Genomic DNA, 16,283 nt, shown 5'->3' on the forward strand with positions numbered 1-16,283 from the left:
GAGTTTGGATTTGTCAGTGTTTCGGGCCTTCCTAATAGGTATATAGTAGTATCTCATTGTCATTTTAATTTGTATTTCCCTGATGACACATGATGAGGAGTATTTTCTCATGCTTATTTGCCATCTGTATGTCTTTTTTGGTGAGGTGTCTGTTAAGGTCTTTGGCCCATTTTTTAATCAGGTTGTTTGTTTTCTTATTTTTGAGTTTTAAGAGTTATTTGTGTATTTTGGTTAAAAGTCCTTTGTTAGATATGTTTTTTGCAAATGTTTTCTCCCAGTGTGGTTTATCATCTTATTCTCTTGACATTGTCTTTCATAGAGCAGAAGTTTCTAATTTTAATGAAGTCCAGGTTATCTACTATTCTTTCATGGATCCTGCCTTTGTTATTGTATTGAAAAAGTAATTGCCAAACCCAAGGTCAGCTAGATTTTCTCCTTTGTTATCTTCTAGGAGTTTCATAGTTGTGTGTTGTACACTTAGGTCTATGATCCATTTTGAGTTAATTTTTGTGAAGGGTGTAAGGTTTGTGTCCAGATTGACTTTTTTTTTTTTTTGCATGTTAATGTCCAATTATTCTAGCACCATTAGTTGAAAAGACTGTCTTTGTTCCATTGTATTGCCTTTGCTCCCTTGTCAAAGATCAGTTGACTGTATTTATTTGGGCATATTTCTGGGCTCTTTTATTTTGTTCCATTGATGTATAATATTTGTTTATTCTTTTGTCAGTACCACACTGTCATGATTACTGTAGCATTATAGTAAGTCTTCAAGTTGGATAGTGTCAGTCCTACAGCTTTGTTCTTCTCCTTTAAAATTGTGTTGACTGTTCAGGATCTTTTGTCTTGGTATAACTTTATTTTTTTTTTTTATTTTTTATTTTTATTTTTTTGCGGTATGCGGGCCTCTCACTGTTGTGGCCCCCCCCGTTGCGGAGCACAGGCTCCGGATGCGCAGGCCCAGCGGCCATGGCTCACGGGCCCAGCCGCTCTGTGGCACATGGGATCCTCCCAGACCGGGGCACGAACCCGTATCCCCTGCATCGGCAGGCGGACTCTCAACCACTGCGCCACCAGGGAGGCCCTTGGTATAACTTTAAAAGCAGTTGTTGATATCCACAAAATATCTTATTGGAAATTTTTTTTTAATTGAAACATAGTTGACATACAACAGTATGTTATTTTTAGGTGTACTACACAAGTGATTTGATATTTTCATGCATTATGAAATGATCACCATGATAAGTCTAGTTACCATCTGTCCCCATACAAAGTTATTACAGTATTACTGACCATATTCCTTATGCTGTATATTATGCCTCTGTGGCTAAACTTGTTGGGATTTTGATTCGAATTGCATGAATCTGTAGGTCAAGTTGGGCAGAACTTACATCTTGACAATATTGAGTTTTCCTGTCCATGAACATGGAACGTCTCTCTGTTTTAGTTCTTTGATTTTGTTCATCAGTTTTGTAGTTTTCCTCATACAGATCTTATACATATTTTGTTAGACTTACACCTAAGTATTTCATTTTTGGGGGGGTGCTAATGTAAATGGTATTTTTAAAATTCAAATTCCACTTTCTTATGTTGGTATATAGGAAAGTGACTTTCATTTATAACCTTGTATCCTATAACCTTGCTATATTCTGGGAGCTCTTTGGTCCATTTAAATTTTCTATGTAGATGACCATGTCATCTGCAAAGATAAGTTTATTTTTACCTTTCCAATTTATATACCTTTCATTTCCTTTTCTTATCTTTTGTATTAGCTAGGGTTTCCAGTAGGATATTGAAAATGAGTAGTGAGAGGGAACATTCTTGCCTTGTACCTGATCTTAGTGGGAAAGCTGCACGTTTCTCACCATTAAGTATAATGTTAGGTTTAAGGGTTTTTTTTAATAGATATTCTCTATCGGGTAGAGGAAGTTCCCCTCTATTTCTAGTTTACTGAGAGGTTTTTTTTTTTTATCATGAATGGGTGTTGGATTTTGTCAAATGCTTTTTCTTTATTGATATCATCATGTGATTTTTTTTCCTTTTTAACCTGTTGATTTGATTAATGGGCTACATTAATTTGATTTTCACATGTTGAACCAGCATTGCATACATGGGTTAAATCCCACTTGGTAATGGTGTACAGTTCTTTTATGTTTTGTTGAGGATTTCTGAATCTGTGTTCATGAGAGATTGGTCTGTAGATTGCTTTCCTTGTAATGTCTTTGTCTGGTATTGGTTATAAGGTAGTGTTGACCTTGTAAATGAGTTAGGAAGTATTCCCTCTGTTTCTGCCTTTGGGAAAAGATTCTAGAGGAATGGTATAATTTCTACCTTAAATGTTAGCTAGAATTCACCAGTGAATCCATCAGGGCCTGGAGCTTTTTATTTTGGAAGATTACTAATATTGACTCAATTTCTTTAATAGATATAGGTCTATTCTTTTGTCCTTTTGACATGACTTTCCTAGTCTTTGAAAGCATCCTTACTTGGTGGGACAACACCACAACATTTAGGTGTTCCAAAATCACATTGTATAATTCCTACCCCATATCTGAAATCAGGTGTTTCTTCAAGGATGTAAGTCTGATTTCTTCTACTATACAGTAGTATTTAGAGGCCCCCCCAAACTGTATAGTAACAGTGCTCATTTCTATTGAGGTAATATTGTGTCTTGAGACAAAAATAACTTCCAGTAACTTGAGAAAATCAATGGGAATGGAAGAATTACTTTTCATATTTTTCTTTAAAATAAAAAATTTGATAATATGATTAAGAACAAACGTTTAGGGCTTCCCTGGTGGCGCATTGGTTAAGAATCTGCCAGTGCAGGGGACACGGGTTCGAGCCCTGGCCCAGGAAGATCCCACATGCTGCGGAGCAACTGAGCCTGCGCTCTAGAGCTTGTGCTCTGCAACAAGAGAAGCCAAGACAATGAGAAGCCTGCGCACCGCAATGAAGAGTAAGCCCCCCGCTTGCCTCAACTAGAGAAAGCCCATGAGCAACAACAAAGACCCAATACAGCCAAAAATAAAAACAAATTAATAAATAAATTTATAAAAAAATAAAGAAATGTTTATCATTTAAGTACCACCACTTCCCCTCAGGCATATATGAAACTACTTTCTTTGCTTTCAAAAAATGCATTTAGCTAGAATTTAGTGTTTCCCTGGTAATTTGATTTTTTTCCCATTTTTTCCCTAAATCTGGGACCTGTCTGTTATTTCAGTTTCTTCCTCTCTCTCTACCTCTTCTTTTCACCTCTTTGAGATTCCTTAATTCTATCTATAATTCTTATTATTTTGCTCTTGATCCCATTTTACTTTGTTCTGTTTTTGTTAGTGAAAGGTATTGGCACATGCTATACTTCATTCAGCTGGGAAGTTTGAAATGTCAGTTACAATTGCTTGTAAAATTCCATGTTTGGAAAGGGACATTAATGGTTTTCTGCTTTAAAAGTTCAAACTTGAGATGATGTTTCCATGGTATATAGTTTAAAAAAAAGTTATACCTCAAAATAGTAGACCTTCAAAAAACTGATGAAGATTTGGGTTCTGTTGTGGTAGTGGTGCCGCTGGGATTGCTAGATTATTTTCTCTGAAGCCTGTTTTTTTTAACCTTATGTGTAAAACAAGGGGTTGCTTAAGATATTTTCTGGATTTAAGATTCCCCTACTTTTTTAGTTATTCTTTTTACTCAGTCTGTGTTGGCCCATCTCCCTGTGAGAACATTTCTTTTGAAAATCCTACATATGTGTCTGTTTTTAGGTGACAATGTTAATGTTTTATTAAAGCCTTGAATAAAATCTTAACAAAATATTTATTTTATGAATTACTTATGAGTCTTTTTCTGTACTCATAATTCAGTAATTTGTTAATTTTGACAGTGATTCAGAGATCTGGAAAATAAAACAATTTCTGTCTTTAGAATGAAAATCAGAAAACCAAAATCAACATTGTATTTAACTTTTCTATGAGATGCTTTTTAAGTTATGCCTAGATTATTGAAGAGTTCATTTTCTTTCCTGTTAAGCATACCCTTGGGGAAGTCTGGGTACAGAAAACATCTGAAATGAATACAGATAAACAGTATTTTTGTCGCACTCATTTGGGACATCTTCTAAATCCTGGAGACCTGGTGTTGGGGTTTGTATTATTTTATAGTATTTTAAACTGCCGACTAACATTGTAGATTTTCTCTGGGAGCCAGCAAAGCTATCTAAAATAAAGTTGTTTATCCTAAAAAGAATTTAAGAGTTCTTAGGAGCCATATAGCTCACTTTATTATTGATAACTAAATGAAATTATTGATTGGACAGAAGCCCATAGTTATTCCATTTTGGCCATCATCTTAAAGAGTCATTTATTATAAGATTTTGAGTAATTGAACCCTGAAGTAGTATGATTAGATTATGTTTGTAGTTTTTGGGGGGAGCAGGTAGTATTTTATTATGCATATGCTGTTGTTAAAATATTTCACTTTTAAAATATGGCAGCTATATATGTAAAGGGTCTTTATAGGCATAGGATAGTCCATTCTGATACAGAGCTTATAAGCATGCCTTAAACATTATTTTTGCTCTTAGGGTTTCAGTTCCTTTTACTAGAGAATGAGGGGTGTTTAGCTTTTGTTGTCTATAAATTGAATGGAACCATGTAACTGAATCCTAATGTTAGACTGATATATAAGTCTGTTTTGCTTCTTTTACAAGAGTATAGTAAGGTGGACAATAATGGATGACATGTGAAACTGAGAGATAGAGTGCATTATTATCTTTACCAGGATCTGTAGAAGCCTGTTCACTGTATAGTACACTGCAAAACTTCTGAAGTGGGAAAGTGTATTAAATGTTTGATCTTAGGAGGAACTGTTAGGTGATCATCTATAAAATAAAAAGTTACATGGAAAGAGTAAGTGTTTTTGTTATTAAGTGTTTCATTGTTTTCATTTCAGGTTTGATTTGGCCAACTGTAACTTAAATGATGAGCATGTCAACAAAATGAAATCAGATAGAGTCCCAGATGTGGTAAGGCTTTAGATTTTCTTCTTTTTCATGTGTTGAAGATGATTGATGAAACTCTTATGGGTAAGATGCATGAGTTCACATTTTGTTTGTTTGTTTGTTTGTTTGTTTGTTTTGCGGTATGAGGGCCTCTCACTGTTGTGGCCTCTCCCGTTGCGGAGCACAGGCTCCGGACGCGCAGGCTCAGTGGCCGTGGCTCACGGGCCCAGCTGCTCCGCAGCATGTGGGATCTTCCCGGACCGGGGCACGAACCCGTGTCCCCTGCATCGGCAGGCGGACTCTCAACCACTGCGCCACCAGGGAAGCCCGAGTTCACATTTTTGAAAGTAATCAATTTAGAGGTTTCTTTTGAAATTGCAGTTAAGGTATAATAGCAAAACTTTCATTTAAGATAATTATTCTTAGTGGATAAAACCCAAGATTTATTGAGTTTTTTGGTTGCTCTTACAATCAAATTTTCATTCTGTCAAAATACTTGATAGTATCTGTAGAGTAAAAATAAATTTGCAGCTAGAAATGATGACCTTTAGAATTTATTCCTGTTCATTCTTTTAGGCTCAGCTTATTTCATGTATTGTTAAGAAGGCATTTATAGTTAAAACCATCATTCAGGTTTGAATATAATTGTAGTTGAAAATAATCTTCACAGTGTTAAGTCTTAGAGAAAGAATGTTACTTCTGAAAAAAATCTGTTAAATTCTTTTTTTTATTTTTTTTATTTTTGCTTTATAACAAATTTAATCAGTTATACATATACACATGTTTCCATATCCCCTCCCTTTTGCGTCTCCTTCCCACCCACCCTCCCTATCCCACCCCTCCAGGCGGTCACAAAGCACCGAGCTGATCTCCCACTAGCTATCTACCTTACGTTTGGTAGTGTATATATGTCCATGCCGCTCTTTCACTTTGTCACAGCTTACCCTTCCCCCTCCCCATAAATTCTAACATGAGTTTATTAGAATCCTGAGCAACAGTGAATGTGAAATGTGAAAGACCCTATCTCCTGTTTGCTTTACTTAATCTTTTAAAATAAACATTGATCTCTTTAGCTGTGGGCAAAAATAAAGTCATGGTATAAGAAGGGCTCCCCTCCTCACCACCCAGTTGTGCTTTTATTAATTAATAAATTAGGAAATAGAAGCATGGTTTTGGTGTAAGTCTAAATAAGTATTTTTCAAAAAGGTCATAAGAGAATATCAAATGGTCTTACATAGATTTTGTATTATAAAGTTATTTTCATTTATTCCACACTTTATTAAATTGTTCTAGGATATACAGTTGTGAAAATATATATAATTCTATAAGTGCTTATTAGTAGGAATGAAAGGGAGAAAAATGTCTGCCTATGATAATGTTTCAGAGTGATTTATGTGAATGGTAGCTGAAAACTGAACTTTGGTATAAAGGAAGAAAAAAAACCCCCAGAAACATGAAATTTTTGGTAGAAAAAAATTTTAATTTTCAGTCACTGGAAAATTTCAGTTAGTAAATTTTAACAGTTATACAAATAATGGCTAAATGCATTCTCATAAAATATTAAGTACATTAATAAAAATGTTAAAAGTTCTCTTGACACCAATTATTTTTTTTAATTTTTATTATTTTTTTTTATTTTTTGCTTTATAACAAATTTAATCAGTTATACATATACATATGTTCCCATATCCCCTCCCTTTTGCATCTCCCTCCCACCCTCCCTATCCCACACCTCCAGGCAGTCACAAAGCACCGAGCTGATCTCCCTGTGCTATGCGGCTGCTTCCCACTAGCTATCTACCTTACATTTGGTAGTGTATATATGTCCATGCTGCTCTTTCACTTTGTCACAGCTTACCCTTCCCCCTCCCCATATCCTCAAGTCCATTCTCTAGTAGGTCTGTGTCTTTATTCTTGTCTTACCCCTATGTTCTTCATGACATTTTTTTTTTCTTAAATTCCATATATATGTGTCAGCATACAGTATTTGTCTTTCTCTTTCTGACTTACTTCACCCTGTATGACAGACTCTAGGTCCATCTACCTCATTACAAATAGCTCAATTTCATTTCTTTTTATGGCTGAGTAATATTCCATTGTATATATGTGCCACATCTTCTTTACCCATTCATCCGATGATGGACACTTAGGTTGTTTCCATCTCCGGGCTATTGTAAATAGGGCTGCTATGAACATTTTGGTACATGTCTCTTTTTGAATTATGGTTTTCTCAGGGTATATGCCCAGTAGTGGGATTGCTGGGTCATATGGTAGTTCTATTTGTAGTTTTTTAAGGAACCTCCATACCGTTCTCCATAGTGGCTGTACCAATTCACATTCCCACCAGCAGTGCAAGAGTGTTCCCTTTTTTCCACACCCTCTCCAGCATTTATTGTTTCTAGATTTTTTGATGATGGCCATTCTGACTGGTGTGAGATGATATCTCATTGTAGTTTTGATTTGCATTTCTCTAATGAGTAAAGATGTTGAGCATCCTTTCATGTGTTTGTTGGCAGTCTGTATATCTTCTGTGGAGAAATGTCTATTTAGGTCTTCTGCCCATTTTTGGATTGGGTTGTTTGTTTTTTTGTTACTGAGCTGCATGAGCTGCTTATAAATTTTGGAGATTAATCCTTTGTCAGTTGCTTCATTGGCAGATATTTTCTCCCATTCTGAGGGTTGTCTTTTGGTCTTGTTTATGGTTTCCTTTGCTGTGCAAAAGCTTTTAAGTTTCATTAGGTCCCATGTGTTTATTTTTGTCTTTATTTCCATTTCTTTAGGAGGTGGGTCAAAAAGGATCTTGCTATGATTTATGTCATAGAGTGTTCTGCCTATGTTTTCCTCTAAGAGTTTGATAGTTTCTGGCCTTACATTTAAGTCTTTAATCCATTTTGAGCTTATTTTTGTGCATGGTGTTAGGGAGTGATCTAATCTCATACTTTTACATGTCCCTATCCAGTTTTCCCAGCACCACTTATTGAAGAGACTGTCCTTTCTCCACTGTACATTCCTGCCTTCTTTATCAAAGATAAGGTGACCATATGTCCGTGGGTTTATCTCTGGGCTTTCTATCCTGTTCCCTTGATCTATCTTTCTGTTTTTGTGCCAGTACCATACTGTCTTGATTACTGTAGCTTTGTAGTATAGTCTGAAGTCAGGGAGTTGGTTACTCCAGCTCCATTTTTCGTTCTCAAGATTGCTTTGGCTATTCGGGGTCTTTTGGTGTTTCCATTCAAATTGTGAAATTTTTTGTTCTAGTTCTGTGAAAAATGCCAGTGGTAGTTTGATAGGTATTGCATTGAATCTGTAGATTGCTTTGGGTAGTAGAGTCATTTTCACAATGTTGATTCTTCCAATCCAAGAACATGGTACATCTCTCCATCTATTTGTATCATCTTTAATTTCTTTCATCAGTGTCTTATAATTTTCTGCATACAGGTCTTTTGTCTCCTTAGGTAGGTTTATTCCTAGATATTTTATTCTTTTTGTTGCAATGGTAAATGGGAGTGTTTCCTTGATTTCACTTTCAGATTTTTCATCATTAGTATATAGGAATGCCAGAGATTTCTGTGCATTAATTTTGTATCCTGCTACTTTACCAAATTCATTGATTAGCTCTAGTAGTTTTCTGGTAGCATCTTTAGGATGCTCTATGTATAGTATCATGTCATCTGCAAAGAGTGACAGCTTTACTTCTTCTTTTCCCATTTGGATTCCTTTTATTTCCTTTTCTTCTCTGATTGCTGTGGCTAAAGCTTCCAAAACTATGTTGAATAAGAGTGGTGAGAGTGGGCAACCTTATCTTGTTCCTGATCTTAGTGGAAATGGTTTCAGTTTTTCACCATTGAGGACGATGCTGGCTGTGGGTTTGTCATATATGGCCTTTATTATGTTGAGGAAAGTTCCGTCTGTGCCTACTTTCTGCAGGGTTTTTATCATAAATGGGTGTTGAATTTTGTCGAAAGCTTTCTCTGCATCTATTGAGATGATCATATGGTTTTTCTCCTTCAATTTGTTAATATGGTGTATCACGTTGATTGATTTGCGTATATTGAAGAATCCTTGCATTCCTGGAATAAACCCCACTTGATCATGGTGTATGATCCTTTTAATGTGCTGTTGGATTCTGTTTGCTAGTATTTTGTTGAGGATTTTTGCATCTATGTTCATCAGTGATATTGGCCTGTAGTTTTCTTTCTTTGTGACATCCTTGTCTGGTTTTGGTATCAAGGTGATGGTGGCCTCGTAGAATAAGTTTGGGAGTGTTCCTCCCTCTGCTATATTTTGCAAGAGTTTGAGAAGGATAGGTGTTAGCTCTTCTCTAAATGCTTGATAGAATTCGCCTGTGAAGCCAGCTGGTCCTGGGCTTTTGTTTGTTGGAAGATTTTTTATCACAGTTTCAATTTCAGTGCTTGTGATTGGTCTATTCATATTTTCTGTTTCTTCCTGATTCAGTCTTGGCAGGTTGTGCATTTCTAAGAATTTGTCCATTTCTTCCAGGTTGTCCATTTTATTGGCATAGAGTTGCTTATAGTAATCTCATGATCTTTTGTATTTCTGCAGTGTCAGTTGTTACTTCTCCTTTTTCATTTCTAATTCTATTGATTTGAGTCTTCTCCCTTTTTTTCTTGATGAGTCTGGCTAATGGTTTATCAATTTTGTTTATCTTCTCAAAGAACCAGCTTTTAGTTTTATTGATCTTTGCTATCGTTTCCTTCATTTCTTTTTCATTTATTTCTGATCTGATTTTTATGATTTCTTTCCTTCTGCTAACTTTGGGATGTTTTTGTTCTTCTTTCTCTAGTTGCTTTAGGTGCAAGGTTAGGTTGTTTATTCGAGATGTTTCCTGTTTCTTAAGGTGGGATTGTATTGCTATAAATTTCCCTCTTAGAACTGCTTTTGCTGCATCCCATAGGTTTTGGGTCGTCGTGTCTCCATTGTCATTTGTTTCTAGGTATTTTTTAATTTCCTCTTTGATTTCTTCAGTGATCACTTCGTTATTAAGTAGTGTATTGTTTAGCCTCCATGTGTTTGTATTTTTTACAGCTCTTTTTCTGTAATTGATATCTAGTCTCATAGCATTGTGGTCGGAAAAGATACATGTAGTCCATTTACATTTAAGGTAATTATCGATATGTATGTTCCTATTCCCATTTTCTTAATTGTTTTGGGTTCGTTATTGTAGTTCTTTTCCTTCTGTTGTGTTTCTTGCCTAGAGAAGTTCCTTTAGCATTTGTTGTAAAGCTGGTTTGGTGGTGCTGAACTCTCTCAGCTTTTGCTTGTCTGTAAAGGTTTTAATTTCTCCGTGAAATCTGAATGAGATCCTTGCTGGGTAGAGTAATCTTGGTTGCAGGTTTTTCTCCTTCATCACTTTAATTATGTCCTGCCACTCCCTTCTGGCTTGTAGAGTTTCTGCTGAGAGATCAGCTGTTATCCTGATGGGGATTCCCTTGTGTGTTACTTGTTGTTTTTCCCTTGCTGCTTTTAATATGATTTCTTTGTGTTTAATTTTTGACAGTTTGATTAATATGTTGACACCAATTCTTGATCCCTACTCCTTTCCCTTAAGGTATAACCACTGTCATTAGTTTAGTGTCTTCCTGGCATTCCTGTAAGCTTTCATTTTAAAAATTTTGTTGGATTTTGAGGTCCTGTTACCTAGTTCCCATTTTTTGTACCTTGCAAATATTTCTTACTTCTAGGTGTTAATCAAGAAGAGCTATGACCGTACCAAACGTCAGCGTCGTAGAAACTGGAAACTGAAAGAGCTTGCAAGAGATAGAGAAAACATGGATACAGATGATGAAAGGTCCCACTTTCTTTATATTTTATATGTTGTCTCAAAGGAAATTCTTATGATAAATCTTTATTGTTTTTTTTTATCATAAAGAAATAGTCACCACACACTTGCTCCTTGCACTCAGTATTAATTTTCTATTATCAGTATGTTGTTTGGATCAGTATGAACAGGTGTAATGACATTTAACACAGATTTAGTTATTATTTCCTGGGTTATGACTTGACAATTGCAGTGTTATTATTGATGATTCATTTGAAAATATAATGAGCAATTACCTTGTGGATATCACAAATAGCAAATGAGTACTTATGATTTAGTATAAAAAGAAAATAGCACATTGATATCAAATATGCTGTTTTTCATACAACTTAAGGAGAAATGAAGATACTGTGTTCTAGAAAAGTTTATTGGATGATTAGAAAAGTGTCCTTAATGATGACATTAATGACGCTGATGTATAAAAAAATGAAAAGTTTAAATAAAGTTGTGTCATGAAATGTGAGTGGGAAACAGCAATATTTCTAAAATATAGTCTCATAGTATAACTTAAAATACGTATATATAAGTATATAATGTTAAATAGATATTGTAAGTACATATTTGACTATTTCATCTATAGTCTTAAAGTGTGTGTATTTCAACTTGACCATACATTTGTTTGGGGGGAGGGTAAAGTATGAAGGGGTCTTGTTATTGTCTTATATTTAATGTCACCTATATTCAGGTGTGTATTTTTTTTAATAATGTAATTTTGAAAGAAAAGAATTTTTAGAAACCTGTCAGTATTTAATTAACATCCTTACTTGACCTTCGGTTAACTATTTTAAAAGATTTTAATACTTGGAACACACTTATAATGCTGAAAATGAAGAAAACATTAACTTCATACCTTCTTGGTAAAGGTGAAATACTTAAATGTTTCTTTATGCTTCGGTAGGCAATACCAAGATTTCCTTGAAGATCTTGAAGAGGATGAGGCAATTAGAAAAAATGTGAACATTTATAGAGGTTGGTCAATTAGGAGTCTTTGATTTAAGTTGTAGCTTCTGTAAATAAATATATTAACCCAGTATGAGTATTTTGGTATCTTAAACTCTGATTCTATAAATGACTTTTATCACGTGTTTTTAAAACTACTCTAAACATTTACCCACCCCCCCCAAAAAAAATCCCAAACGTGCACAACATTAAAACTTATTAAAATGTTGTTTACTATACCACATTTGATATCATTTGCATCCTAGCATGATCCCTTAATTTGCTAACCCCTGTACAAATATATTTGTACATTTCCATAGTTGTATTTGAAATCCTCTTTGTACTTTAGATTCAACCATTCCTGTGGAAGGTGACACAGATGATGAAGGAGCACCTCGAATTAGTCTGGCTGAGATGCTTGAAGACCTTCACATTTCCCAAGATGCTACTGGTGAAGAAGGTGAATCGATGATGACATAATGAGATCATGTTGTAGATGGTTTCCACATCCGTAGGCTCAGGATGTTGGACAAAATAATTTTTACTGTCTATTCTGTCTGTGCCTTCATATTGAGAGAAGAGAAGTTTAGTTTTAAACCTGAATAAATATGACTATTTTGATTGTTCACTTGAAGCACTGATAAAGGTTGATGGCTTTGAAGTTTTAGATAAAAAAATGCAGAATGTAATTATTACTGATATTTAGGCCATTTTACGTATGGAATTTTATTGGTTTGTTTTTTTATCAGACACTAGTATTTTCATATACTATAGCTCTGGGTTTAAAAGCTCACAAGTTCTGATTCCTTGGAGGTTACCTAAATCTTCAAGCAGAAAACAAGTTTCATATTCTTTTTATATTGATTGCTTTAGTAGAAGAGCATATGAAGAATCATTTTTAATAAGAACTTGCCATGCACTTAGTCCACTTCAGATCATTTTTATGTCCTTGGGATAGAAAACTTGGGGTTCAGTTTATCGTTAGACATTCAGTAGGAAAGCTGTCTTTTTTATTTGTAATATTTACATCTTCAAAAGCTGTTAAGCTGGGTATTATCTTAATTTTCATTGCAGAAGAAGGTCTATTTAAAATATTTGTAGCAAACAATATTTAAAGGTTAAATAACAATTTGTACCTTTGTTTTGGCTTGTGCCAGCAGCTTAGTGAAGTAGCTGCTTATGTCATAAAAATGTCTTCCTATCACTTCAGGGATTTTACTTTTAAAATTTTGGTTTACAAATTGAGAAGGAATTCTCTTTTTATAAGTTTCTATCACTGAACACATCACTATCAAAAAGAATATTAGAATCCAGCATATAGTTGATGAAGTAATGAAAATGATCTTCATGCTTTATAAAACCACGAATCCGATTTGAATGAGGAATGCCTTCCACATCCTTGAAGGAAAAGCATTGGCTTGGGTTTTAAAGTGTTCTGAAAATGAAGTATTAAGATCCTATTTCTATAAGCAAGATCAGACTTACTAAGTGCTAATTCATAAATTCTATATATACCACTATATAAGGAAATTGAGTAAGTGCTGAATGGAACATTTTCCTTTTTTTAAGATCAGACTCCCTAATTCTAAAGTTTTGAATAAAGGCCTGTGCTTTCTAAAGTGGCTTCTGTCTGCATATTTAAAGTTTTACCTGTGGTCTGTGTTTACCTCTTCTATGTCAAGACTTTAAAAAGCATGAAAATAAAAACGTTCTCCCCCTTTTTTGTGTCCTTGAAGTGATTATGTGGGTGTCATATTTAAATTTCATGCAGGTTTCTGAAGTAGAATTAATGTTATTTAAGTACTTGTCATATGACTTTCCCACTGAAAAATGTAATTTCTCACTAACCTTATTTAGTCTTGTTTTCATGTTGTGTCTTTATGAGTAATGAAATCTATTGGTTGAAAGAAGGTTGTGACAAGATGAGGGAATATAGCTGAAAGAAAAGCTGTTAGCCAAGAGTGCACACAGTTATATAGCCTTGATAAATCTACCATTTTAGAGGATAATTTCCAGGCTTATGTCCCAGAGTTGATACAACTTGAGGATGCTGGTATTAATCAAAATAACAGGAACCTGATTTATAACCCAATTTATAAATATTCTAAGTCAGTATGATTGATTATTTTTTTGTGGCCAAATCTGCATTTGAAGCTGCTGTTTTATTGGCAAGAGGCACTTGATGAGCAAGGAAACAGTTGAGGGGAGAGAGTTGCTTGTGTGGTTAGATGTTTAACAGCATCAAGCTAATTCCTTGCCTCAGTGGAACCCAGAATTCCAGACTTTGTGCTAGAGCACACTTCTCTGATCAGTTCTGAGTAAGTGCCAGGAGCTTTCCCATGACTCTTAAAATTTTAGTAAATGTGTTCATGTTGAGTCTTATCCTTTATTTTTTAAAAAAATAAGTTTATTTATTTATTTTACTTATTTATTTTTGGCTGCGTTGGGTTCATTGTTGCGCGTGGGCTTTCTCTAGTGGTGGCGAGCGGGGGCTGCTCTTCTTTGCGGTGCGTGGGCTTCTCATTGCGATGGCTTCTCTTGTTGTGAGCATGGGCTCTAGATGAGCGGGCTCAGTAATTGTGGCTTCCGGGCTCTAGAGCTCAGGCTCAGTAGTTGTGGCGCACGGGCTTAGCTGCTCCGCGACATGTGGGATCTTCCCGGACCAGGGATCAAACCTGTGTCCCCTTCATTGGCAGGTGGATTCTTAACCACTGTGCCACCAGGGAAGTCCGATTCCCATCCTTTAGATAACTTGATCTGGTATTTTTAGCCCAGAGGACGTTTACTTTAAAAAATAATTTATTTTTAATTTTGGCATAATTTCAGACAAAAATTGCAAAATAGTACAGAGAATTCCTTGATACCCTTCACTCGGATTTGCCAAATGTGAACATAACCTTATTTTCTTTCTTCCTCTTTTTAGTTGTTTTTTTCCGGAGCCATTTAAGAGTAACCCCCTAAATATTTGGTTTTTCCCCTCCAAAACAAGGAATTTTCTTACATAATCACAGTGCAATGATCAAAATCAGAAAATTAACATTGACACAATACTGTTATCCAATTGATTGACCACATTGAGATTTTGTCAGTTATCCCAACCATAAAGTCCTTTATGGAAAAAATAAATATCTAAGATTGTATGTTGCATTGGGTTCTCTTATGTCTTTAGACTTCTTTCATTTGGATCCATTCCTGAGTTTTTTTTAAATGTAATTGACATTTTTGAAGAGTCCAAACCAGTTGTTTTGTAGAGTGACCTCAGCTTAGACTTGTCTGACTTTCCTCATGATTAAATTTATGTCAAGCCCTTTTAGCAGGACTTCCCCAGACGTAATGCTAAATTCTCAATGCATTGCATCAGAAGACATATGCTGTCGATTAGTCCAGATGTTCCCAAATGTTTTGGGGTTATATTATTTGGTTTTCTGTTTGAAGGGATTAAAGGATTTAATCCTTTGCAATTGTTATTTTAACTTGATTTTTCTTTTTAAATTCATTAACTTATAGATGGTGAAGCTTATGCTTTGATTTACAGTTCTTTGAATTTTAACGTGTATATTCATGGAATTGCCACTACAATTAAAATACAAAAAATTTCTGTCATCCTCCCCAGTCCCCCTAAATTCCCTTTGCTACCCCTTTGTTTTCAAACCCTTCACCCATCCTTAACTCCTGCCAACTTCCAATCTGTTTTCTAACCTTATGGTTTGCTTTTTCCAAAATATGTAAATGCAGTCATACAGTATGTGAACATTTGAGTCTGTTTTTTTTTCACTTAGCGTGGTACACTTGAGATTCATCTAAGGTGTGGTATATATCAAGAGTTTGTTACTTTTTATTTTGAATAATATTGCATTGTATGGATGCAATCATTTATTCATTTATTCATTTCTCTGGTGAGGCACATTTGAATTTCCAGGTTTTGATGATTAGGAGTAAAGCTGCTTTGAATATTTGTATACAGGTTTCATTTTACTTGGATAAATAACTAGGGATGCGATTGTTGGATCCTTATAGTATTTGTATATTTAATTGTTTTCCAAGTGGTTCGTGCCTTTTTGCTTTCCGACCAGCAGTGTATCAACATCTCAGTAACTGTGCATCCTCGCCACCACTTGATGTTGTCATTTTTTAAAAACCTTCCTAATAGGTGGTTAGTTGTGTCCTTTGTGGTTTTAATTTACATTTCCCTAATGGCTTATCATGTTGAGCATCTTTTCATATGCTTATTTGTTATTCGTATATCTTCACTGGTAAAATGGCCGTTCAGAACCTTTGCCTACTTTTAAATACCAGATTGTTTGTTTTCTTTTTGTTAATCTTTTCTTTTGTCGCTCACATTATCCCAGAATTGGCTAGTGGGTGCCCCATCAGTGTGGCTCCTGTGTCCTTTTGCCAGGTTCTTCTCCATATATTTGAGTTTATTCGTGGATGCTGATAATGTAACTCTTTGAGTAGGTTTTGGATTTCCCTTGTTCAGGACATGTGTGCAGTCTCCTCTTGGCTTAT

The 16,283-nt window shown here is 35.1% G+C and overlaps 1 protein-coding gene across 1 annotated transcript in view; it reads left to right on the plus strand.

The window, feature by feature from the left end:
• The window catches only part of NMD3 (NMD3 ribosome export adaptor), a 43,189-nt gene extending 29,695 nt beyond the window's left edge, over positions 1-13,494 (plus strand). The window contains exons 12-16 of the mRNA XM_060100014.1: positions 4,027-4,139; positions 4,948-5,020; positions 10,699-10,805; positions 11,734-11,804; positions 12,124-13,494. Coding sequence (XP_059955997.1) covers positions 4,027-4,139; positions 4,948-5,020; positions 10,699-10,805; positions 11,734-11,804; positions 12,124-12,254 — 495 coding nt within the window. The 3' untranslated portion in view covers positions 12,255-13,494. The remainder of the gene's footprint in view (positions 1-4,026; positions 4,140-4,947; positions 5,021-10,698; positions 10,806-11,733; positions 11,805-12,123) is intronic.
• The last annotated feature ends 2,789 nt before the right edge of the window (positions 13,495-16,283 follow it).

The sequence above is a fragment of the Mesoplodon densirostris genome, chromosome 5 (assembly GCF_025265405.1).
Source record: "Mesoplodon densirostris isolate mMesDen1 chromosome 5, mMesDen1 primary haplotype, whole genome shotgun sequence".
Lineage (NCBI taxonomy): Eukaryota > Metazoa > Chordata > Mammalia > Artiodactyla > Ziphiidae > Mesoplodon > Mesoplodon densirostris.